Genomic DNA, 25,616 nt, shown 5'->3' with positions numbered 1-25,616 from the left:
TATTGAACTTTGTTATATCGATGTTTAATTGTTTATGTAATCATGCGTGCATTGTGCCTCGTGATCTCCTGTTTTCCCAGTTAGTACTGGAGTGTTGCGGTTGCGCGCCAGCGGCATTCTTGAACATGTTTTCTAAATAGGTTACTTGGTGGAACCCAGGTTCTAGCAAACAAATAATGGATATTTGCCCAATACTCGTTCTTATGCCCTTGTACTTTCTTCAGAGTTTATGCATTATTTCGAGTTTGCAACACTGAAAAAAGAACAAATGAAGCTATGTATACATCTCGCTCAACTACAAAGCTATGGAAGAAAGACCGCGAACGTACAGCACCACCCCGCATTCCAAAATTTCGTTCGCGTAGCGCGCAAAAGACGCATACGTGCACTTCGCTGAAGCGGCGATAATGCGTTCGGGATGGACGCGAAGGGGTTGGGTTGCACATCCGTATTATCATTACAACATGATGCTCAGTCGCCGGAGGAAGGGACCCCCCGCCAATCGTGCTACAAACAGGTCACAAAGATGCCGCGCGAGAGTCCTTGAACGTCACTTCCGCGCTCACGTGCGGCTTCCGCTTTTCCAAAGCGCGACCACGCCGGCAGCAGCTCCCGAACCGACGTAGGCCTCGACGGAGGCTCGGAGCTACCCTCTGCTCTGGGCTGGCGCAGCCAGTTCTGGTTCTGGGGGGGCCCTCTCCTGCCCCCCCCCCCCCCCCCGCGCCCACGTTTCGTGCTGCCCCGCTCTTTTCCCTCGAAGCCCCTTTCACACGACGTGAGAGCAAGAGAGGGCAGGGTCACTGCGAGGGTGTTGGGTGGAGAGAAAGGAAAGGGGGGACGTCATTCTACGGGGAGCTCGGCCGACAACGCGTAGCAGCCCGCCGATCGGGTGTCGTCGTTCCGCGTCTGGGCTTGTGTGCGTTCGCGAAGCGGAAAAAAAAAGACCGCGCAACCTCTCCTCGTTGATCGTGATCGCACAAGCATTCGAGTGCGCAACGCCGACGGTGCGTCGTCGCCGCTGCCGCCGTGGGACCGACCAGCACGATGGAATAACAGCTCATCGAAAGCAGTGTCGCCTACGATCGGGCTCGAAGCCGCGCGCCGCCTCTTTGTGCTCACCAACGGAACAGCACAACTCTTCGTAGCTGCAGGGCTCTGCGTGCTCTCTCGGCCTGTCGCTCGCAAAGGTACGACGCCTTGTGTCATTAAGCGTGCTCGTGTGTGTATGTGTATTGAGGAAAAGAAAGTGCGTTTCCGCGAAAAAAGGCGACGTTCTTCATTTTTTTTTTTTTAAACTTGAGCCGAAGGCCAGCCTAGTACTTTCTTGCACTCGCTTCCTTCAATCTTGCCCCCGCGCGTGAGATGAAGATGCCGGAATACTGGTTCCGCCGCCGCCGCCACCGGTCTCGCGTGCATGCGCGACATGATGTGCGGCTCCGTGCATCATACTACCGGCTTCGTCGGTGACGCCAGCGGCTAAGCTATGCTCGAAAGAGCGCAGCTGGCGTATGTTTAGCAGGGCTGTTGTCACCTACGTTCTTTCATCGTGTACTTGTAGAGTTATCCATCGCGCCACTGAGTGTATAGAAGTCATCGTTACATAGAAGTCATTTCGTACCAAACAGTATCCGCTTTAGCGAAATCGATGGAAACGTATGTCTAAGCGCCAAGCTGACATCGGCAGCGCTTTTCTTCCTTTTGAATTCAACTTTTTTTTCGGTTATGGCAGAAAGAAAGCGGACTGCCTACGCCAGTGAACAACCAGTCGAAGCATGAAAGATGTGCACGCAGTTGCGCTTCCGGGCTAACATTCACATGGCTGCGTTAGTGGTGCTGATGCGAACACGCGGCACTGTCTAATGCTGCAGGGGCGTAGCCAAGGGGGGGGGGGGGTTGGGGGGGTTCAACCCCCCCCCCCCCCGAAAATTTTCAGTTTTGCTTGCGTATATATACACGCACACATACAAACGCACGCACGAACATACATAAAGTATGGTTGAACCCCCCCCCCCCCCGAAAAAAATTTCTGGCTACGCCCCTGTAATGCTGTAACATGCTCTAAGTGCGTCTGTTCCGAACGAATGTTCCTTACATCGCGTATGACACTGGATGGCAGTCAATGCAATTCATAGGCTCCTTGCTTTACGTGCACTACGTTGCTGCTGCATTTAAGACTTACATTAGTGAGTACACCGATGTCGTCGCTTCATTTGGATACACTTTCGAGTTTCGACCGTCTAATGACCATTGCCATTCGTTAAGGTCATTTACGCGTGTTGAAGATTAAATCAACTATGGGACTTCAGTTGCCATTACCAGGATGTGATTAAGAGGCACGCCGTAGTTGGGGGACTCCAGATTAATGTCGACCACCTATAGGTTTCTTTAATGTACACCTTAATTTAACTGCACAGGTGTTCTTGCAGGCGGGGTACCTCTTACCATTAATAAAACCAGTGGGTACCAGCTGGCACTGGGAATCGAACCGAGTACTTTTCGTGTTGGAGGCGGGCGCATAACCACCGCAGTCTGCGGCATGTTCGCCACCACTCGTCTCCATCTCGTTGTAAGAGCTGTCTTTGTTTCCAAGTTCACTGAAGGTGTACAGTTTGTTCGCCAAAGCGTAAAATTGCGGCACATTGTGGCACATATTGGACGCAACCTTGGAGGACAACAAGGAAACGCGAGAAAAAAAAATAAGCACCACGCAGCGTGCCATGGAACAGCTAGTATACAAGCAAAGCGCGGTGCTGAGATAAAGTTCGCAGGCGTCGAATAGAATCAGCTCGCTCAAGATAGGGCGAATCGGAGATAATCTGGAAAGGCCTTCGTCCTGCAGTGGGACATAGAATATGGTGAAGATGGTCATGGTGACACGTATTAAATTTTAGAAGAGCGAGAGGTAAATTCTTGCATACAACCACGTTACAGTAATGTAACAGCGGGTCATGTTATCTGGAATATTTGTTTTTAGTTTTGCCGCCCTGCGCAACCTGTACCGAATATCATTAGTCCTTACCCTTCCTCTTCTTGCTTTGGCTGTCTCTCTCGGCGATGTGAGCTGAAGCAAGTTCTCTTTTTTTTTTTTAGTTTTTCTCAATGAGCGTTGGAAACCCATAAAGACACGCTCTTTTACGTATTTGTTCGGTTCAGATGTACAGTTAAACCTCGTTATAACGAACTAAATACGAATTTTGGTTGGTCACGCTTAATTTCAGTGATATTTATTCTTTCTGTAAAACCGAAAACGCAAGAGCCGCCGCGATATCGGATGTAACGAAGAAATATTTAGTTTGCGCGAGGTTCAGAGCTCGAGAGGTGTCATAATTATGCGAAATATATATTGGAAGACAATTAACAAGTACCTTTTTTTGAAAATGTAGTTGTGACGTAAAAAAAAAGGGTGACAAATGTGGTTTAAAAAGTTTCAGAAATTGTGGTCATCCAGCGCCAAAAAAAGTGCGTTTAACTGGTTGCGCCACCTAAATCGTGTGAACAGAACGGGGGCAACTGTTTATAACAGGCTTGAAGCGTAGAACAATGCGTTTTTCCATCTGGGTCTTTCGCGCGAGCCAGAATTCCGATTTGTTAAAAGTGATATTTATCTACACTGGTACAACGAATATCGGGTAAAACGAACTAAGTTATGGTCCTCATGCTACTTCGTTATAAACGAGGTCCGACTGTATACACAGTAAACCAAATTTACACCCCACCGTGTCTATAACTTACACCCCAGGAAAAAAGGCGCTTTCACCAATTAAAACACCCATAACGTGGGGGGTTACCAATCCTCTAAACACCCTTATTTCTGAAAAACAGAAAAATCAAGGCTACCAGTCAAGGAAAATCCGATCGCATCAGCATCAAAGGATGCAATTTACCGCAACCGTATACACCGACTATGTGGTACATATGTAGCCATAGTATCCTGAGCCGCCGTTCAGTGCCGGTGGGGATATTCCTGTTTTGTATAATTAAACAATAAGCATTCACAGAATATGGCAGGATTTATAGTGGGCTTGTAGATAGCGCTAAAACATACAAATCTGTTATTCTATACCCGCCTAATATTCAACGCTTTTTAAAATTAGCCAGTTCCAATTATCAGCTGGCACTCCTGTCGCATGGGCCACAGGTGTTATGATAACCCATAACACCCTTACATCCTAAAGGGTGCTTTAGTAAAGCATTAACACGCAAACAAAATGCTATTTGGGCAAGCAAAACACCCTTGCACCCCCATTTTTACAAATTCTGGTGAGGCAAATGGGTGTTTGGTTGCTTGAAAACAGTGTATCTCTCTCTTCCCCTCGTCTAGACTTGTAGACGCTTGATAACGTAAAGTAACAAATATCTTAATGTATACGTTCTCGGACTTTCTGCTTCAGGCTTTCTTACGAACATGTCGAACAAGCCGCACGACACGTGTTGGACACGTGATAAACCATACGAACGCAGCGCGATAACAACGCGAAGCGCGTATAAACGACGTGACGAGTGACCGCAGATAGCGGCATCCGCTGTCTCGTTGCATTGGAGTCGGTATAGTTTCACAGAGTCCACCGTGCTGTACAAATTCAGAGGGCCTTTCGCCATCACTATTCACGCCTATTTATTTATTAAGGCGAAAGCCTGAAATGCCTCATCGAACGTGGAAATTAACCGTCGGCGTCAACACGAGCGATGCAAAAAATCGTCGTCACAACGTTATAGATCGCCAAAGTTTGTGATGTCTTTATGGTGCCACATACTGTGACGTCACATGATAACGTCATCGAAGGTGCGCCGATCTCGGAGGCAGTGCAAAACCATTGGAGGCGCAAAACCACGTTAGGGGCAGAAAGCTTTCGGAGAAGAGGAAAGATGAGTACATCGACTAAGTATAGAAAAAGAAGATGTCTTTCACCTTCGAGTCATCTTAGGCGAATGCATAGGGGACCCTGTGATTTATTTATCTTTCTATTTACTTATCTTTCTCTTTATTTATTGGCAAAGTTTGCCACCTGAAAACTACTTTGGTGCTCTCGTACGAGACGCCATAGCGAATTCGGCGAACGCCGGGTGTGAGTTGTTTTAAGGGTGAAGCTCCTTAAGGCGGCACCCGTTCGTCCCTCGTAGTAGTGGTAATAGTGCGTAACCAGTCGTAACGCTAGTACCAGATCTTGACCTCCAAGATGGTGCCGGTGGGAGATTTTTCCTGTGCGTTGTTGAACAATAAAAAATTCGCAGCGTGCGCGTTAACTAAAAGCCGAATTCTTCTGTCTCTCATTCCCCATTAGCAGCCATTGGCATGTTCCAGTAGGAAACGTTAGTAGAAGTAGAAGTGTAAGTGTTAGCTAAAAGCCGACTCCTTCTGTCTCTCATTCCCATTAGCAGCCATTGTTTACCTCCAAGGTAGTGCCTGGTGAGATTTCTCCTGTGCGTGATTAAACAATAAAAATTTTGTTCAAAACGCCGTTGATTGACGAAATAAACCAACGAAAGACGCCAGATGTTTTCTAAAAGCAAAACGAAAGAACGCCAGATGTTTCTAAAGCAAAACGAAAAGACGCCAGCTGCTTAACGAAAGACGCCAGATGTTTTCTAAAGCAATGGTTTTCTAAACAATGAAAATTCACAGCGTACATGTAAAATTAAAGTGAGCTGCAAGTCGTCATAACTCATCGAACCTTTAGTATAAACGCGCCCAATCTCACGTCGGTGATGATGTACTGGGCAGAATTCACGGAAGATTCACGGTTTACCGATGAACCTCCGCAGCTTCGCCCACTCATCATCATTCACTCCGTGGATATGCTGTGATTTTCTTTTTCTGTGCACGTTAACTCTGTTCCCTTTGTGTCACGATTACTACCATTCTGTTAAAAGCTACAAATAACGTCCCGTATACTTTCTAGTCTTTAATATCTCTTGTCTTCATGAGCTCGAGTCCAACGAAGAAACGGGCTCCTCGATCCAATCCCCTTCCTTCCTTCATTCCACATCGTACACGTCATTCGTCGTACACGCCTTGCCGCGATCGTGCGCAGGGCAGGGTGTCGGCGAAACGGCAGTGCAGAAGCGTCAGTGCACGTGGAAGAAAGATGGTTGTGGGCCGGTCTATCGGCTCCCCCATTTATTATATTTTTTGTTCTGCGTTACGTCCCGACTTGGCCGCCGCCGCGGCCATCATTCGCGGAAAAGGAGGTCGACGACTTGACGGCCGCCCGTTCGCAAACCCCTTCGCCGCCAACAAGTGCGGAGAGCTGCTGTTCGGTATAGGGCACACCTGGCGGCGCGAGCGCCTTCGTGCCACCTAAAGCATTCATCTAGCTGCGTTGAGTAACGACTTCGAGATGGATAGATCTTATTCGATTAGACAGACAGACAGACAGACAGACAGACAGACAGACAGACAGATAGACAGATAGATAGATAGATAGATAGATAGATAGATAGATAGATAGATAGATAGATAGATAGATAGATAGATAGATAGATAGATAGATAGATAGATAGATAGATAGATAGATAGATAGATAGATAGATAGATAGATAGATAGATAGATAGATAGATAGATAGATAGATAGATAGATAGATAGATAGATAACCCTATGATGAGGAATAAACGTTTATTTGCTGAACAGTTTGCCGCCAGGGTAAATTCCGGTTCTACTCTAGATAAACGGCTTGCCCCCTCCCCCCCCCCCCTCCGTTACACCCCTGTTATAGAGCAGAAGCGCACCTTTGTCAGAGTTAATCAGCAGTTTTCCGCAAGGACTTGCCTCTCATGATGGTATAATGGGTTTGTCACGCAAAACCTCAGAATTTCGTTTAATTTCTCGATGCGGTCAGCATTCGCCCCTCCCCACGTTGTCAACTCACTGCATAGGACCAAATACGTAATACGCAATAGGCTGCGCGTATAATTAATTGTGTAAACAGCGGGATCTCCCTGGCATATACGCGCTTCGTGTCTTTCTCACGCACCGGCGCTACAGCTCGCCGATGTGACCGCGTTCTCAGGGAAACCGCGCTAAAACATCTCGCCGCGAGCGCGGAGAGTTGAAATCATTTTTTTTTCTTTGTCGCTTTTTTTTTTTTTGTCACCACGCATTCGCTAACCGAAATGCGAGCTGGCGTAACGTCGGAAAACAGCCAGCGGCGAGCGTGATCGGCACGTTTCATCCAATGAAGCAAGCGGTGTGTGCTGTTAACGTTATTTACGTTTCGCCTAACCGTAACCGTATAAGCTATACTATAGTGGTACCGGTGTACAGCACGGATGGCTAACGCGAGGAATCGGATGCGAGGGAGCCGCCTTCTCCGACCGGAACACCTCGCTCCGCATGTCGGCTTCCTTGGCGCGCCGTGGAATCGAACGCGAGAATCAAATACGCGTGAAGTGAGTGCAGACTCTAATGTGTATGCGAAAATGAGTAGAACTTCAAGACTACGCATTAAAAAAAGTTGGTTAGACAGATAATTGATTGGAAAGATATTTAATTAAGACAATAATGCTGCTGTAACGGCAAATAGCCAATATTAGTCGGCAGTGTTGCCAACAGTAAGCCGGCACGTGTCAGCCAACCTATACAGTTGAAATGAAAACAGCGCAAAAGACAGAGGACCAGTAAAGGAATAGAACAGACAAACATTCTTTTACTGGTCCTCTGCCTTTCGCGCTGTCTTTATTTCAAGTATGTCGTATTCAAGTACATTAGGCGTTTCAAGTAATGTATTCAAGTACATTAGGCGTCATACATAGCCAACATATTACCCCTTATGCAATGCCCTCCAAGTCTCCAGAAAGAAGCTATTTGGGTAATGAACGGAACTGAACTGACCACTAACCAGTTCTAGCCAATAATAGCTTGTGCTAACAGAGCAACTGCGGTGTTCGAATTGGGTCCCCGAATTGGGTCCGTGCCCCCTCCCGAATTTTTTTTTTTTTTCCATATCATACCGAGCACAAATTGACACTCAACCACATCTGCTTGCCCGGACCCACTTGAGATCAACGAGGTGACCCCCCCCCCCCCCCCCGAAAAAAATTTCTGCCTACGCCCCTGCGCGCGCATAAGCCATGTGCTCCGCTTCTCAGACAGCGCTTTCGTGCGGTCGCACTGGTTTGCGATCACCTTTGGCAAGCAGCACGTCCCCGCGTTTGGTTCTCTTCCATTTGATTTACACTTACTTCTCGTGCGGCAGTCAAATATCGCACAAATCGCCGCTGCTACATACGGCGTTGACGGGAAATGCGAGAGCTGCACAGCTTGACTCGGTGTCGTCTGCTGCCATGTGCTCGGTGATGGCGGCGCATACCGAGATCGTATCCCAGAGTTCCGCGGTGTGGCGCAGTTGCAAGTTATGTATACAGCAAGCAGTGTGTGCGCATGGACAATAATTGATGTCTTTAGCCCATCGAAGATAATTTATTAAGGCAAAAGCTTTGGATGTCTCAAAAACGCGAAAATTGACCGTCAGCCGTGGCGTCAACGCGAGTGATGCAAAAAATCATCATGGCATGATGACGTCTTCACATGTCATCGTCGCTTGGTCAAGGGTGCGACGATCCTGGTGGCACTGCAAAACCACGTAAGGTGCAGAAAGCTTCCAATGTCTCCGATCCCGTAGGCAGTGCAAAAACACGTTGGATGCAGGAGGCTTTCGGGGAAGGGGCGGAGGGGTCAATGCAGTCGACTGAGAAAAAAAAGCAGATGGCTTTCGCCTTCGAGTCATAAAGAACCGCGCAGCTTTTCTCCTCCTCCTTTTCCTCCTCTTCCGTTTTACCTTGAATAGGGTGTTCAACTCGGACGTTTTCTCTTGTATTTCATAAGGAGTTTATGCGTAAGTATATTCTGTGCAAACTGCCGTTTCAGTTTTAGCAGGGCGGCAACTGTGAAACACAATCATCATTCTGATTTGGCTTCATGTGATCATCCTCGCTGCGTACGTTTGGAGACTGACGAGTACCGTGCAACTACGCATACGTCGCGCGTGTGCGTATATACCACAACTTCCTGCTTAGCGCCGCCCGCAACGCGATTACGGCGAGGTGCGCGCCTATACATCCGGTGGTCAGGGGCAAGACAAAGTTTCTCATGTGACGCCACCACTTCTATGGACAGGATAATACGCGTGCGGTGGCCCCAGTTTAAGAATCGAGACATATGATAGAACTTTGTACTTCCGAGCAGTTCGTAATCACTATGGCCAGGCAACAATGCATATACAATAGACATAACCTCTATATGCAGTCTGCAAATCCGTAGCGGTGGAGCAGTGGTTATGGTACTTGGCTACTGACCCGAAGATCGCGGGTTCGATCCCGGCCGCGGCGGTCGCATTTCGATGGAGGCGAAATGCTATAGAGGCCCGTGTACTGTGCGATGTCAGTCCACGTTAGAGAACACCAGATGATCGAAATTCCCGGAGCTCCCCACTACGGCGTCTCTCATAATCATATCGTGGTTTTGGGACGTAAAACCCCAGATATTATCATTATTATCATTATGAAGTCTACAAAACTGGTTACTAGGCTGCGTAGATATCAAGCGTTTGCCGCAGACCTCAGTGTGTGCGTGTGTGTAGAACCCCGCTCATACATTCATCATACGTTTTCCCGCGTATATCGTTTCTGCCGTCTGGTTCCAGCAAAGAATCTACAGACACCTATATATTAGAATTCCCTCTTCTCACGTCGTCCCTGCAAAGTTCCGGCTTCATACATTGCGAAATTGCAGTTAAATTACAGGAAGAATGTTATGTGTAGCTTATAAAATGAAACACTTGGAGGACGATCGAGCTTCGCCTTCAAGAGTAGAACGCGATAGCGTAATCGGGCCCCGTGCGCACGCCTTCTCAACTGCTAGCCTTGGCTCCGGTTCCCGGTGCATGCCTCAACCGTCCCGTAAGGAAACGAACGACTGTGTGCGTAACACTGGCCGTTTCAAACGATCCTAGAACGGCTAGTGCAAGTACAGTTGTGAAGTGCCCTCTACGCCGTAATTCTTCCTTTCAGTATAGATTCAAGATGTATATCACGCAGATGCGCGCGACTCTGTGGCGTGCCCGTAGCTGTTTAAACGAGCCTATAGGTGCCGTCAGATTCGTAGTGGCTGCTATAAGCGTATAATTATATATGCATGCGTGGCACGCACTGCCGGCGATGTCCGGGACGAGAACGTGGACCGGTGGCCTTGCGAGTTTGGCTAGGTTGTGCGCACGCGAAGAACGAGTTTCAGGCCACGACGATCTCCTCGCGTTTCGCGGCCGCGTATACTGTATACAGTACGATATAGTACGATCAGGCTCTATTCAAACCAGGAATCGCTGGAAACGAGTCTCTGATACAGCCGCTGAACGCCGATAACCGGTGGCCGAAATGGCTACAAGGTCTATTAAGGCGAAAGCCTTAGATGCCTCATCGAACGCGAAAAGCGACCGTCAGCGTCATTGTTAAGTGATGCAAAAAAGTCATCATCTGATGACGTAACGTATCACATCACAGGTCACTAAAATTTGTGACATCACTATGACGTCACATAACGGGACGTCACTTGATGATGGCATCAAATTGCATCGAGGAGGCACTTAAAAACCACGTGACGTGCAGAGAGCTTCCCGTGCCTCCAATGCCAGGGGCAGTGAAAAATCACGATGGATGCAGAAAGCTTCCAGGGGGGAAGGTCGATACGATCGACTAAGAAGAAAAAGGAAATGGCTTTCGCCTTCGAGTCGTCTTAGGCAAATGCATAAAGGACCGCGGGACTTCTGTTAACGGGACACTAAAGAGCAAAACGATTTTTCTTATATTAGTAAAGTACTCTTTCACGATGCCAAAAACACCACGCTCGCTGCGAGAGGACGCTTAATAAGCGAGAAAACGCGCAAAAAGAAAATACAGGTGGCGACGCCACCTTGGAATTCCCGCACCATTCGCCGTGACGTCACATATTTTGACGGCGCCTACTAGAGGCTACGTAGTTCCTAATCGATAAAAATGAAGTGCATTGTCCTTTGAGGGGTCCATAGACTTAACATACCAAGTTTGGGGCAATTCTGTTGAGCCAATGGCGCAAAAATACGATAAACACACCTTGAAATCCTTGACGTCACACCGGAAGATATCGGCGCGAAATTTAAAAATGATACTTCGAACTGGATTTTCTCCTCTATTAATAAACCTATGACGGCGAAATTAACGACATTAGACTTCTCAGAGCACAATTTATCGATCTAAACCAATTCATTGTTCCTCTTTAGTGTCCCTTTAACAGACGTGAGTGTGAAGAGTTTGGTGGTCTTGATTCATCCTATATTAACTTGACCAGTGCAGTCAGCGACAATAAGATAGGTTCAGGTGTTCAGAAATATGCGATATATGATTATGAGGCACGCCGTAGTATAAGTGAGGAGCCGCCGCGGTTGTATAGTGGTTACGGTGCTCTGTTGCTGACCCAGAAGTCGCGGGTTCGATCCCGGCCGTGGGAGTCGCATTTCGATGAAGGCGAAAATGCTCGAGGCCCCGTGTATACTTATATTTAGGTGGACGTTAAAGAACCCCAAGTGGTCGAAATTTTCGGAGCCCTCCACTACGGCTTGGCCTCACAATCATATCGGGGTTGCAACAGCTCGCAAAGTTCGTGCTTCAAGGTTCTTCGTGTACGCGTCAGAGATGGTCACCTCGGGCCTTAGATGCGCGAACGGTCAACAGTCGAATTCTGTATGCTGGAAGCGGTGTGAGCATCTAAATCAACAACAAGATAACCAGCGATTCCTGCGTGCCTAAGAAATCGACGCGCGACGCCACTGACGTACCACTAGGTCGAGCCTCTTATCAAGCATACATCTATATTTCATCGTGCTTGCGTGCGTGCGTTTGGGTACGCGACCCATTCGCCATCAGTGCCACTTGTTTACATAAAACTGGCAGCACGTTCGAGTTTTGATCCTGGCACATCCGCATTGCGGAATCTTTTTTCGCGGATGTAGTCGTCAAGAGGCCAGTGCTGCCTGCATCCAGGTGTCGGGATATACGCAACACGCGTCAGCGATCGAGATTCATCAGGTGAGGCGATATACTTAACTGCATACCTTCAATCGTTGACCGGTTCGAGTTCTTAGCAAGCAGGAGACCCATGCCTGCCCCTTCCGCAGCCGCTTGCCGGTATATGCTTCCGTCCCAGCCATGTGCATCCACGCGTGTGCCCGTTGGGGACAAGTTTCAAAAACATTCGTGTTATATATTTAGGTGCACGTTAAAGAACCTCCAGGTCGGCTGAGTGGTTGAAAAAATTTAATAGGGTCCTGCAAGGTGACCAGGATCAATCCGATGTCCCCCACTACGGTGTGCTTCAATCATGTGGTTTCGGCACGTAAAGAAACCCTCAGTTGAGTTTCGTTTTAAATGCCCGGTATGCATAACTTGTACAGTGCGCGCCCAGCCGCGCACTGTACAAGTTACGGCAGGTTACGGTAAGCGTTGTAATAAGCAGCACACTATTGAAGGTAGTGAAGTAATATGGGGTTCCCAAGTCCATGGCTTTCACTGGCAGTGTTATTTGTGCTTCATCGCGGCCTCCGAGATAGCGCAGGCGTGCCTATCGCGGTGACTTAAGGTGCGCGGATGTGATGCGGGGTGGCCCAGTGTTTCATCGATGACTTGACTTGTGGTTTGAGTTCTCCGCTCAAAGGTCAAGTATAAGCACAAGTATAAGCACAGTGCGGGTTGAAGGACCAGAGATGGACCAATGAGGGCAAGATAGGAGCACTTCCAAAGTGTGTGCGGGGTTTTGGGGTGCTATGTGTGCATGGCTGTTGATGAGTTTAAGCCGTGACACTTGCTGCAAAAGAGCTGAGCGCGCAGTGTATGCATACGTACACTACACAGGTAACTGTGTTCGTATACTACGCCAGTCGCAACCAAGTATGGTAACAGTGCGATGGTAACGATACGAGACAAACACCGCTACCTTCTCAGCTGTAGCCGCGGGAGTGGTAAAGATATGCGTGGCACTGCTATGCTAAAAGCGCAACGGATGATTGATATCGCATGAAGACGCAGGGACAGAAAGAGTGCTGTCCTTGTTCCTCCTAACGTTTGTGCGCCATTCATGATCCTTTACTGTTGATGCACCAAAAGGCTCAATTCGCTGCTGTAGAAGTGCAACGTATGTTTCCTATGTAGTTACGGCCTCGTGCACGCGGCAATATTCAGCACGGCACATTTAAAATCAAATAGCCTTCACGTGACGTCACCGTCGCAGAGGCTCACCGTGCCAGTGGTAACCTATAACGTGGCCGCCATGACGACGTCAGTGCATCATATTATCTGGCGTACACCGTGTCTTTATTTTCTTCATCACGGTGGCCGTTTTTTTTTTTTTTTTCAGCAGAGTATCGCTCCGCGGAAGACGCGCCTGTCGTGATGCCACGCGTTTCTCGATTACGCGGTTTCTTCTCGGCGTAACAGTACCGCAAGATGGCGCCAATGATGACGTCAATGCAAATAGCCTGCCGCAGGGCTATATGAACCAGTTTGTACAGAAAAAAAAATGTAACATAAGCCGCCGGGGTGCAAAAGGCGTCGGTTTGTCTTATGTATACCGCATCCTATAGCCGCTCAACGCGCGGGAACGTCCCACGACTTTTCCCAGGGGCATTGTCTTCTGAAGACAATAGTCTTGCTATGCAAAACCACCGCGACGCTCCGCATGTAGGCCTAAACCGGCGAGGAGAGGACGCTTGCGTGCCGGCAAAGCGCACGTGAGCTTATCTTTCTGTCTTTCGTTTTCGGGCATGCCTCCGCGCTGACGACTCGTCGCACGACCGAGTTGACAACAGAAAAAGGACGTGACCTGCGACGTCGGCCGCCTGTCGCATTGCTCGAAGGCGCGCGCGCTCCGATAGCGCGTAGACTCGGTGTGATCTTGTATGCTTGTTCTTTAGCTTCTGTGGCTAGCATGCGTCACAGACTGTGCGCTCGAATCAAGGTCAAATGTGGGCTATTTGCGTACGTGCATCTGACCGCCGTGATGCTTCGAGGTGATGCCCGCGTTGTCTGACAATACAAAACTGACAATACAAACAACTGAATTCGCGTTTAGCATCGAAAGTTGGCGAGAGGGCCGGTTGTCTCGTCGCGTGAAGCTTTTATCTTTTCCTGACACTTTTCTTACGAGATTGACAACTTTTCCTGTGTCTGCACTTGATGTGTGCCGTTTGATGAGCTGAAATCCGTAATACAGCTTCGTATTTACTACCCTTTAGGACGTTTAAAGCTAACCAGCGTTTCTTTAAGCATGACGAAACAACAAGTCACCACTCTAGGAAAATTGTATCTTAAATACTGGATAGCGCGGGTTCGACACAGGACGGAGAAAGAGCACTGATGCACAGGACAAGCGCTTGTCCTGTGCATTAGTGTTCTTTCTCTGTTCTATGTCGAATCCGCGCTATCCAGTGTTTTGTTAAGGAATATTGCAGTTGACATTATAGGCAGCTTTAGAATAGGGTTCGTAGCGTTAGCGTTGCTTGGACACAATACGTTATTTAGGTAACTTGACGTGGCTACCCAAGAGGTTAGCGTATGACGCATGCGCAGTGACGACAACCGCGAACGCAAAGCTTTGCGTAGCCTGGTCTGAAACTGCCTTTTAGAGAACTGCATATACCTATAACAGACACGCACGTTGGTATTGTCGAGCTGTGCGGGGTGCTTTTCTACTAATCCGGCACAGGGCTTTAAGAGGGAAGCACATTTCAACAAGTAAACGTGCCGCTCGCGCACCATCTATATGTACAAGTACGTTGTATCTTGCGATGTTTACACATCTTCGTCGGCATCGGGAAACGCCCATTCCGCTTCGTATCTCTCTCTCTTTCTCCCTCTCTCTACACGGACGCTCCGCTGCAACGTGTTTTGGATACAAAACGCGTTGAGGGTCGCCTCAATGGAAAAGCTCGCCTTTTTTTTCGTACTAGGCCGGAAGTCGGCGGCTCTTATCCGCGTGTGCACGGCAGCGGTCGGAAGTGGGAAGTAGACCTTGAGGCATGAACAGACGGCGGGGGGAATCTTTTCTTGCTGTGTTTGGTCGTCTGCTACTTTCTCAAGGCAGTTCGGAAACATCTGTTGCGTTACGCAGTATAGCCCCCCTCCCTCCCCCCTTTAGTGTATGTACAAGAGGTATGTAAACAAAAAAAATTAGGCAGAACCAACCCAAGCTACCGTCATACCAAAGCAGCTTTAAGTACTATATAATGTTGCTGGCTGTTTGGCGCAGAAAAGACTTCACTAACACTTCTAGCGATGTATTATGTCGACCACAAGGCTATTCTCGTGGGCCGTCATATCGACAGAGTGAGTGAGCGAGCGAGCGACCGACCGACCGACCAACCGGATTATTGACCCGTGCCTGACTCTGCCCATGAAGCCTGTTATTTTATAAGGAGGAAATTTTAACACTGTGAATTTTAGCGTTGTAAGTTTTAACAGATATGTATTACCAACTAGCCCAACTATTACTATTGATTCAGGAAAACGAGGCCGGCTGACGGTTATGCTGAGTGTGTCGGGCGGTAGACTGCCAGCAAGTTGAACGAGAGTGCTCCATGCCGGCGGCTGTCACGAAACGGCACAGTCATAACCAGCAATGGGCGCGCAAACGGCGCAGCTTATAACTTTTATGAACAATGACAGCCAGCACGCATGAAACGGAGTTGTGAAGGCCGGAACATATCACGAAAAGGGTTCGTACTAGCGATAATGAGAGGGCGGGGTGCGCCCGATGTTTTGGAAAAAGGAAACTACAGACTTGAGGAGAGAGCCGCACGCGGCGACTGGGGCTTGCGTGTATTCGGCCAGCGGCGGCGGGCCTGCAGAACTTGTTTGGTGTAGAGAGGAACAACGGACGTTGCCCCGCTCCGCACCGCTGAGGGGGAATACATACAGACACACGCACGCGCAGTTGTTGACCGAGAGAGGGTTGCCAGACGGGGGTGCCCACAGGGTCTTGCAGTGGCACGCTGCAGGCTTCGTGAACTGCGCGCGGCGGTCACATGCAACGCGGACTCGTTGACAAAGGGTGCTTTCGCCTTGACCCCGAAGCACGCGCACAATCTCGGCGGGGGTTTTCGAGATGGTCTATATATCTTCGTTGTCGCGTTGTGTCACCAGCGGGCCTCGTAGGGGACCGCGGTCGCCTTCTCGTTTCGTGCGAGAGCCCTCGATTCGAAGCTGTTGCCAGGCTATGTCGACGCCTTTTCTTGTTTCAGACGAACAGGGGCGTTCCGTTCGACAGTGTGCGGTGTTTACGCGTGCGTCATGGAACACTGCCGGGCCATAGGGATTTGCCCCGAAACGATGCAACGTTTTTGTCGCGCGAATTCTAGCGAAGAGAGTTTGGGCGTGTGTACAAGTATTCTTTTCGGGGTCGTTCAACGCGCAAAACGACTTCGCCGCAACTGCCTTGACGCACCGTCTTCCTAGAGAGTCTTGTGATGCGGATGCTGACCCTAAGTTCTTTTTTTTTTTTCTGCTGCGATCTCTCTTGGCTTGGAACAATTATATACCAATGCGTGGGTGGTGCATTCTGAATACTTGGAACGCGCGATGCTTGGAGGATAGCGCAGGTCGCGAGTTCATATGATTCAACCGTGGGTTGCCACAATCGTTGCGTAGCTTTGTCACATGTCGAAGTTTCAGTTGAACAGACCCCAGCTGTTCAGCGAACGTGACTTCTTCTCATGTTTCGGGTTCTCGCCTTACACACATTCGGACTTTTTTTTTCCTTTTGTTTTTTCGAACGGAAAATGATACGCGTAACACTAGCAGATAGGAAGACAGCAAATTCGTGGACCATAGAACAAACAGGTGCATTGCCGATATCCTAGTTGATACTCAGAAAGAAATAGCAGCTGGGTAGGCCAGCCGACGTCATGGGAAGGTGCGATAGCCTATGGTCAATAATGATAGACGACGGTAAGCAATGCCGCGGACGGAAAAGTTTCTCGTGAAGCGACGAAATTCAGAAAATTTCAGCCATAAAATGGAACCAGCTCGTGCAAGACGGGGTAAATTATCGGTGTTTTGACCAGACCTTCGTCTTGAAGTGGACAGTTGACGACGATGATGAGAGTGACTTGCAGACACTGTCGACGATCGAAAATTCGGCGAAAGAGGCCCAAGAATGCTATGGCATTCAGTATCGTCACATCCCAGTGACTCTGTAGGATCACCAAAGCAGTTTCAACTTTTAATATAGTGTCGCGGATATCAGTAGTTTGCTTGATGGTATTTGTTGGCGTCTTTGCGCCGTTGTGGCGCAGTAACGCGGTTCTTTAAACCTGCTAATTTCGGACTTCGCTTGATCGCTTAGAATGCAATGCAGTTCACTTTCACCGGTCAGGAAACTAACTATAGCCCCCTATCCGACACTTTGTGGAGGTCTATGACGTCATGGTAACTTTGGAACCTCACAGTGCGGCTTCGCTTCCAGCCCCTTTTATTTATCGAGGCTCTTCTTGAGGTAAGGACGGCTTATCTTGGCGTTGTGAAACAACACATGCCTGCTTAATTTTTCATTCAATATCCCTTTCAGTCAACGGGCGCTAACCGTAATTTCGAGCCTTTGCGCTTCTTGAAACATTTCGTGTACTACCCACGCAATGATAACACCGATTTTGGATGTGCGCATTGACGACCGGTACGTGAAGGGTTTACTTTTGACTCGTTTCAATGCTCACTTACTATACTGCTGTCATTTGGTCGATTGCTGCAGTGCCTAACCTGTACCTACAGCATTGAAAGACTCCGCCTGTCACAGGCGGAGTCTTTCAGCGAGCGCTCAACGTCTTCTATGAAACAAAACAGAAAAATAAAAGCGACGTCAGTTGCCCTCGACCTACTATATAGACCCTCAGCTTCGACAACGCGTCGACACCATCATACGTCGTCTCAGACTTGGAGGACCTGCTTACGCAAAACACTTTTTTTTTTTTTTCAACTAAGAACAATAGGAATGTACCACGTCTATACAATACGTTTGTAAACCCAAGACGACGAGCATGTGTATCCCCTGTTGCTCGACTGTCCCGGGCATATCACACCTTAACAGAAGCTCCGTTTACTGTATTCAAAACGAACCTTCTCACTTGCCAAATATTTTAGATTGAGCCCGTGGCCACAGACGCGCGCAGTGTTCTATTAGGGAGGGTATGGGTGTGGGAAGTTTCACCGCAGACTCCACCGTTGGCTGAGTCCAGAAGAAAACAAGCTCCGCAACGGATGCAAAAACTGATAATGAAGCGATGACGTGTTTCTTACCAGTGGTCCCCTGTTTTTCGGTAAAGGTAGTAAACAGCTCTTTCCCGTGTACTGTGCGACGTTAATTCACGTTAAAGAACACCAGATGGTCGTGATTTCCGAACTCGTCCTCTACGACACTTCTCATAATCATATCGTGGTTTCGGTTCGTGAAAGAGCGACCTGTGAGCCAAGACCGGCGCTTCGCGAGGTTATACACCAAGCTGTGCGTATAAAAAAACGCCGCCAGGTCACCGTCTCCCACCACGCAGGCGAGCATTTTGTGTAAGCCGCATCGACCGCGGTCAAAACAATTCCGCCGTTCCGGCGCCGAAAGTGCGGCCATGCGGCGGCGCGAGCCGGGTCACGGGCGCGGAGTCGCGAATTACGGCACGAATTTTAAACAGCGCGGGGAGAACGAGAGATAGATATATGGTCCCCCGCCGCGTGGTACAAGCAGGCGAAGGCCACAACTCCTATACAACGCTGCGCCGGCGCTGGTTTCATGCACGTGTGGCCAGCACTGTGTGACCGCCGCCGCCGCCACGCATGCTCGACCCCGTTTACACTGACGCGCGGTTTCCACGGCGAAATCGCGCCGCGCTACGCCGGCAGCGGCGAGGACGACTCGGCGGAGTGCACTTTCACGCCCACGCAGCTAAGCGGGAAGATTGCAGATTAAACAAACATATGAACGAAATTAGTTGCAGCAAAAGCTTCCTTGCAGACTATTTGGTTCGTACTTGAACTTTCGAGGTAACCGAAGGTCGCGGGATTGAATCCCGGCCGCAGCGACCGCATTTCAGTGGAAGCGCAATGCTAGAGGCCCGTGTACTTAGATTTAGGTGCGCGTTACAGAATATCAGATAGTCAAAATTTTCGGAGTTTTCTCACTATGGCGTCCCTCTTGATCATATCGTGGTTTTGAGACGTAAAACCCCAGCAATTATTATTATTATTATTATTATTATTATTATTATTATCATTATTATTATTATTATTATTATTATTATTATTATTATTACGAACTTTAGACGTGCTGCGTAAACAGCAAGAAAGAGCAGGAACACGGAAAAGTTTGTTCCTGCCTTTATTTTTTTCTCGCTGCTTGCGCAGCACGTCTAAAGTAAACGCAAAATAAAAACGATGAAAATAAAGAGAGAGAAAGAATGGTTGACCGAGCCTCGATCTGTGCGTGAGAAAGAGAGTGAAAGGGTATGTGCGAGAATGTACGAACGCATCGAACCCGCGACGACGGCGGGTCTTCTTCCTCGCTTGACGAAGCGTCGCACCGCGCACGAGTTGGTTTCGCGCCGGCGACATTCTCGAGGTCATTATATGTGAGCCGCCGCCGCAGCCTCGACACGGCCTCAGCGCGCTTTCTCTTCGGAATGGGAAACACGCATGGGTAGCGCTGACTGGCGCTCCTCTTTTCCTCTTTAACCCCAATATCACTAATTGCCGTTCCCTGCTGCTGCCCCAGCGTTGCTGGGTGAGCTCTTGCTCGGTGTCAGGTAAAGGACGAGTGAGAGAGAGAGAGTAGTGAGGCGAGCGGGGGGTCGAGCGCGGGTTTGAACCCTTCACCCTCCTCTCCCTTTACGGCTCTGACCTTGGTGGTACAGCTTTTTGTCCCTCCTGAACGAGTGGATGGGCTGTTCCTGTAGCTATTCACGGAGACGCGAGCGTGACTGGGCGGCACCCCCCTTCCCGCCACGGGCAGCGCGTACACTGTCAAATGTGGGCGAGCTGTTTCTAGTAAGGCAAAGCGTTGTGCTGCGCGAAAAGGACAGTGTGTGTGTGTGTGTGTATGTTTGTGCGTGTGTGCGCGCGCGTGTGTGTGCGTGCGTGCATAGAACAACCGCACAATAAGCGAAGGGGTGAAGCCGGCCTTCTATCACAAGGTCAGTCGTCAAAGGATAAAGAAAACAGAAAGCGTAGTGGTGTTTCAGTTTACCTTCCGAAAGTACATCTATTATGCATGGTTATTACCTCTGCATTTCATCGTCGAGGTTTTCCTGCGTGCTGCGAGCCTAGTTTCTCCGTAAAACGCGCACATGAATGAAATACACAAGAAAGAAAGAAAAAGTTTTAGACGTATACTGATACCAACTTTACGATTTTCGATCCTTATGAGAAACAAAAAGCTTTCATGCAGTTTTCAGACAGTTTGTTCAGTAAAGAGTACAGAGCCGTATTACAAACAGAAGCCCCTTCTTTGTTTTTTTTTTCTTGTTTTTTTTTTTTTCGCGCGTACAGCGCCTGAACTCACTTGCTGTTGGACTAGTCGGTTAGTACTGTGTTCTGACCATGAAAATATATAGTCACATAGCGTGCATCTTGCTCCTTTCTCCTTTTTTTGTTGTTGTTTTGCGCTAATTGGTCATGGTTTAAAGGTCAGTACACAACTTACACACTCGTAGACGTTCGCCCTTATACGATATTCGAGCCAGCGGATGCGTGCACAGGCGCGCTCGAAAGACAGATTCGTACTACATGATCACTTTGAGTTTCGCAAACGGGGACGTGATCGGTACGCCCTTCAGGTATTACGTGATGTGGCAGCGTTTCTATGAGAACACACCACTGCGGCAATATTTTATTTGGCCCATAGATATAGGTCTCACACCTGACCTTTGCGCCAGCTGTTGAAACGCTGACAGTGCGCACGTATACCCAAAACTTTTATTCGGGCGTGTGCCATTTGCATAAGTCCTGGTGTGGTTTCGTGTTTCAAAACTGCGATGATAGAGTGATTGCCTCACGACGTGAAAGGCCTGTTTAATGTCGCATCTACGTGTGGATGCAGCAAGACTAACTCTATATAAAACGGCAGTTTCAGTCAGCACAACAGCAAAGCGAGATCTCGGCATTCGTTGTATACAGGCAACTGCAAAAGCAGAAATGAAAAAAGCATTTTCTGTCAGCACATCTACTTCAAGACAGATGAACATTTCAAGTGTCTTAGCACGTTGCTTAAGGATAAACATCTGCAAATAAATGACGGGTGCTCATGTGGCGTGTATTCATTCATGAATTCATTCTTCTCTTCCTTGTTTCCTCTCTCTCTCTCATGCTTATCACCACTTTTCTGATGCGGAGGCTACCATTTTCTGCTTTCTTCTCTTCTTTCTCTCTTTCCCGTCTCTCCAGGTGCATCCATAACTCCATCTATATCTGCATTTCTATCTCCGGGCACGCAAACTACGCCACCTTCACCCACTAACCCTCTCACCTAAGCAAAAAGAACTCGCCATGGCCTCAACTAACCTGACAAGTAGTGACCCGCTAACAGTTCCGCCAGGGCGGACGGAAGCCAGCACGGCAACCCTGCCGAGTACAGCGACGCCCACCAGCTTTGCCAACAGCACCGCCTACAACGCGTCGGCGACGGCAACCGAAAAGACGCCGAGTCCCGACGAAGGCGGGAACGAAAATAATTTCTTGGGCGACGCCGGTCCGGGCATGGCCATCTTCTTGGGAGCCCTCATCGTCATCTCCATAGGTGTCATCATCGTTCTCTGCGTGTCGGTCTGCATAACGGCCTCCAAGCGGGCCAAGCGCCGGGCCCATTTCCAGAACAAGATCCGGAACCAGCAGTGTCCGCCGTGTCCCCAGTGCAACGAGACGTGCAAGCAGGACCCGGGCGTCTACCACATCCACATGTGCGACGTTCACGGACCCATTCCGCCTCCGGGGCAGCCGCCTCCTCCTCCGGGACAGCCTCCTCATCTTCCTCAAGTCCCGGCACCACCAATGCCCAGCGTGCGTGAGGAAGACGAAGAGGAGGACGTGGGCAATCCGTTCTTCGTGCGCAGTCGAGACCGCCCGGAGAGGTCGGCCGGAGCCGACAGCGGCGTCTCGTCGCACATCACCAAGACGCCGGACCCGTCGTTCTCGGGGCACGACGTCAACCACGACGACCGAGACGGCGTGCTCGTGTCGAGGCCGAAGCTGCTGCAGATGCCCGTGGGGCTCTTCAAGGACCACGCTCCCCGAGTGGACACGAGGCCCCTCTGGCGGGGCGACAGTGTGGACGACGGTGTCGTGCTTCCCGGTGCGGGCGACCTCACGGCAGAGGACGAACATGACGCCGGCATTGTGGCGGACACGTCGGTTCAGACGACGGCTAGGGGACGTGTGAACAATGCCTTCCTTAAGGACATCCCATAAGTGCGGAACGCATGTGTCTATGGACCAACCATGGTAACGGATTACTCGCACCCTTGCGTTCTATAGCGAAATAACGCATGACTTCAACAACAGGAAACTTTTCCGATGATTTGAGTTCACGCCGGCTTTCTGGAGAGCTTTGTTGGTTCGGGCTTATTTTTTCGCATGTCTCACTTGCTCCTTTTTTTTTTCTTTCGTTTTTCACTTTCTGATTTTCATGTTGCACTCTCCACACGGATGCTTTGCGTGCAGCCAAATGATTTACGTGTCTAGAAAATCACTTCATCAATCGTTTCGCACGGTTCGAGTTCTCCGCTCGCACTTGGCCTTCTCACTGAAGCTAAAGCAGGATTTTACTGCACGTAACTGGGCAGAAGTACAGTACCTCGTCCATACAAAAGACTATATACTCGCTGCTGTTTTATGAACTTCTTGTGCAATGTTGCGAACACGTTTACATGACGCCGTGCTTTCTGTTGCCTCCTTGCAGGTAGAGGTTTGCCCTCCCGCTGACCGCTAAGTCCCAACCCCAGCCGCCGCCATGATCTTCGGCATCATCTTGGGCATCGTGCTGTTCGTCGTCATCAGCATCACGCTGATCGGCCTGTACGTCGCCTTCAAGCGCTTCTGCTCGGACGCCAAGGACTACGGCATGATAAACGCCAACTCGACCATCAAGCACGGCCGTCTCTACCCCGTGCTCAACTACAAGGACTGCGACGACGACGGGCCCGGGGGCTCGGGCTCGACCACGCAGTGCCTGGACAACCACGACCTGGACGTTCCCGACATCAAGGTGCCCGGAAGTCCCGGTGCCGACCACCACGAAGACCTAAGCTGCGTGCCGCTGACGGCGGAGAAGGAGCCAGACTACGCGACGCCAGTGAGCCTCACCAAGCCGTACGGACCCCCACCTCCGGTGTCCAACAGTCAGGAACACCATTCCGAAGGCGCCGCCACCTCCACCACGTCATCAACCTGGCAGCCGCCTGAGGAACACAGTGCTGTCAGCCACGTCAACGAGGGCTTTCACGGAGGTCCGTCAGAGCCTTCCAGTGGCGGAGGCGCTGGGTTCGGAGCCCGTGCTGCCGTTCACGATGCGGACGAAGACGGGGAAGAGTGAATCGTGGCTTCGTACAAAATTTGCTCGAGGCCATTCTGGCGCTGCGTTTGTCTAGACACACCATGGTAATGATGGTTACAGAACTTGGATTTGTCTCATATTCCTATATATCTCTTCAAACTACCTTCTAACGTTATTTATTGCGTTTTGTCTTTCCAGATTTCAAAAATACTTTGCCTTTCTTAAACACAGTAACGTGGTCAACTCAGTAGGCATGCGAGTAATCATTCCTTGCGAATTGTTGTACTTGTAGCGCAATATGTTGGCACTGATAATTTTAAAGTGACCCAGAGCCGTTTGAAAGCAAAAGGACAAAGTTAAATCTCAAGCGCTGTAAGCATCGTTACTACATGGTCTGAACCGCCGAACTGGCAGCTCCTGCGGAGACACTAGCGCCGGACTTTCCTCCGGAACTTCTTGTGGGAAACTTTGTACGGGAGTGATTATAGTTCTGCAACTTTCGGGAGAGTCCGTGCGAAGGTGGTATATATACCGAGTACATTGTGAAAGCCCGCCATCTTCTCAGTTTTGATTGGCTCACACGGCCGCTACGGCCTGTCTGGTCGGTTACGAAAGGACAAGTGTTTCAGTTTTCCAACATTCCTTCCTGTGCCACATTGATACGCCACGGCCAGATCGAAAACATTACACGTCGTTCGGTCCTCTTGCAGCATGCGGGCTACACCTCAGCCAAGTACATAATATCAACAGGAGGGTAGTCACTGGCGGTATACATGAAGACTTCGTTACTGCGTTCAGACTCTAACACAAGATATTCACGGAGGCTCACAGACATCGAATTGTTATAATCGAACATGTGGAGGTGTGTAATATGACCTGTGCTCACATTAAGCGTTGAAAGGCGTCGTGTGACAACATGTATGCCTCGCGTGTGTGTTTAATTTCAATCCGTCTTTTACGATATAGTCATTACAACACATAAGTTATCATCATTTTTTCATTCGCTAAGCAATGAAATAAAAACGCGCCATAAGCTCATCCGCTTGAATGCCAAACTACTGCCACACTGTCGATGTATTTACACTATACAAATACTTACGGTTACAGCGTGTTTTCGCTCTAATCTTAACCCAAGCATAAAGCTGTCAGTCATTTGTACTCGTTTCTTATACTAACTAACGTTATGTCGAGGTGACTGTAGGCTGATTATTATCGCCGTCACACGCAAGCAGTGTAAAGCTCGAATTCAAGATTCAGTATTACAGTTACTCTCGCGATGTTGCACGTAGCGCTTCATAGTAACACGTTATTGCACTCATGAACTACAAGTCGTTGACGGTTGCTTCTGGAGACGGTTGCTTCTATTTAGGCCGAAGGCCAGACGAGAGTTTCTTCACAAAGTACTCATCTGCTTTTTTAGCTTCGCAATCACGTTTATCTATATGCATATTAAGTGGGCTCGCCAGAAACGTGACGATTAATGCTCAAATTCTGACGGCTGTTCCATCATTGGTTTGGAAATACAAAACAAGGCAGGAGATGGAGGCTTGAAGGGATGAATATTCTTGAACAGGGAGCGTCGCTGGAGCCAGCGTTTCGAGAAGTGGTCTTGTCTTCTTCAAGGCATCACGCCTATACATTGGCGAATGTACAGGCCGTTTCACGCTTAGGGGGAAAACTCGTAGCACGTTTCAATGCGATCCGAGTTTTCCCCCTAAGAGTGAAACAGCCTGTACGTGTATGCTTCGTACACTCTATATACCCCAATCACAAAGGTGGAGAAGGAGAGAGCAGGTGCGAATATGGAAGGGGGGGGGGGGGTGTCATACACTTGCATGCGCTAAGGTAGGCCTTCAAGAAGACATGATCACTCGTCGAAACGTCGGCTCCAGCGACACCACGTGTTCAGGAATATTCATCCATTGATTTGGAGTGACAGGAGATGTTCCTCCGAACCAATGGAAGTTCTGTTCAGCACTTCGAAGACCTTAAAAAAATCCGACATGGGGTTCAATTACTTTTCAGCAGAAAGACCATTGGGGACAGCAAGAACTCAACGTGAACGCAACGTA

General features: G+C 49.1%; 1 protein-coding gene across 3 annotated transcripts; it reads left to right on the top strand.

The window, feature by feature from the left end:
* Nucleotides 1-844: 844 nt before the first annotated feature.
* Nucleotides 845-25,358, top strand: LOC119397512 (uncharacterized). 3 transcript variants are annotated; one of them, XM_037664938.2, is made up of 2 exons: nucleotides 845-1,187; nucleotides 21,441-22,490. In XM_037664938.2, the coding sequence occupies exon 2, from the start codon at nucleotides 21,543-21,545 to the stop codon at nucleotides 22,458-22,460; it is 918 nt and encodes a 305-aa protein (XP_037520866.1). In that variant the 5' UTR covers nucleotides 845-1,187; nucleotides 21,441-21,542; the 3' UTR covers nucleotides 22,461-22,490. The 3 variants fall into 3 exon arrangements, with proteins under 3 accessions (XP_037520866.1, XP_049272995.1, XP_037519410.1); XM_049417038.1 differs by lacking the exon at nucleotides 21,441-22,490 and adding an exon at nucleotides 22,951-25,358 and having other exon boundaries at nucleotides 852-1,187; XM_037663482.2 differs by lacking the exons at nucleotides 845-1,187; nucleotides 21,441-22,490 and adding exons at nucleotides 12,039-12,056; nucleotides 22,951-25,358.
* The last annotated feature ends 258 nt before the right edge of the window (nucleotides 25,359-25,616 follow it).

The sequence above is a fragment of the Rhipicephalus sanguineus genome, chromosome 6 (genome assembly GCF_013339695.2).
Source record: "Rhipicephalus sanguineus isolate Rsan-2018 chromosome 6, BIME_Rsan_1.4, whole genome shotgun sequence".
NCBI classification, from domain to species: domain Eukaryota; kingdom Metazoa; phylum Arthropoda; class Arachnida; order Ixodida; family Ixodidae; genus Rhipicephalus; species Rhipicephalus sanguineus.
Note: the sequence above shows the minus strand (reverse complement) of the source record. Positions and strands in the feature narration are given on the sequence as shown.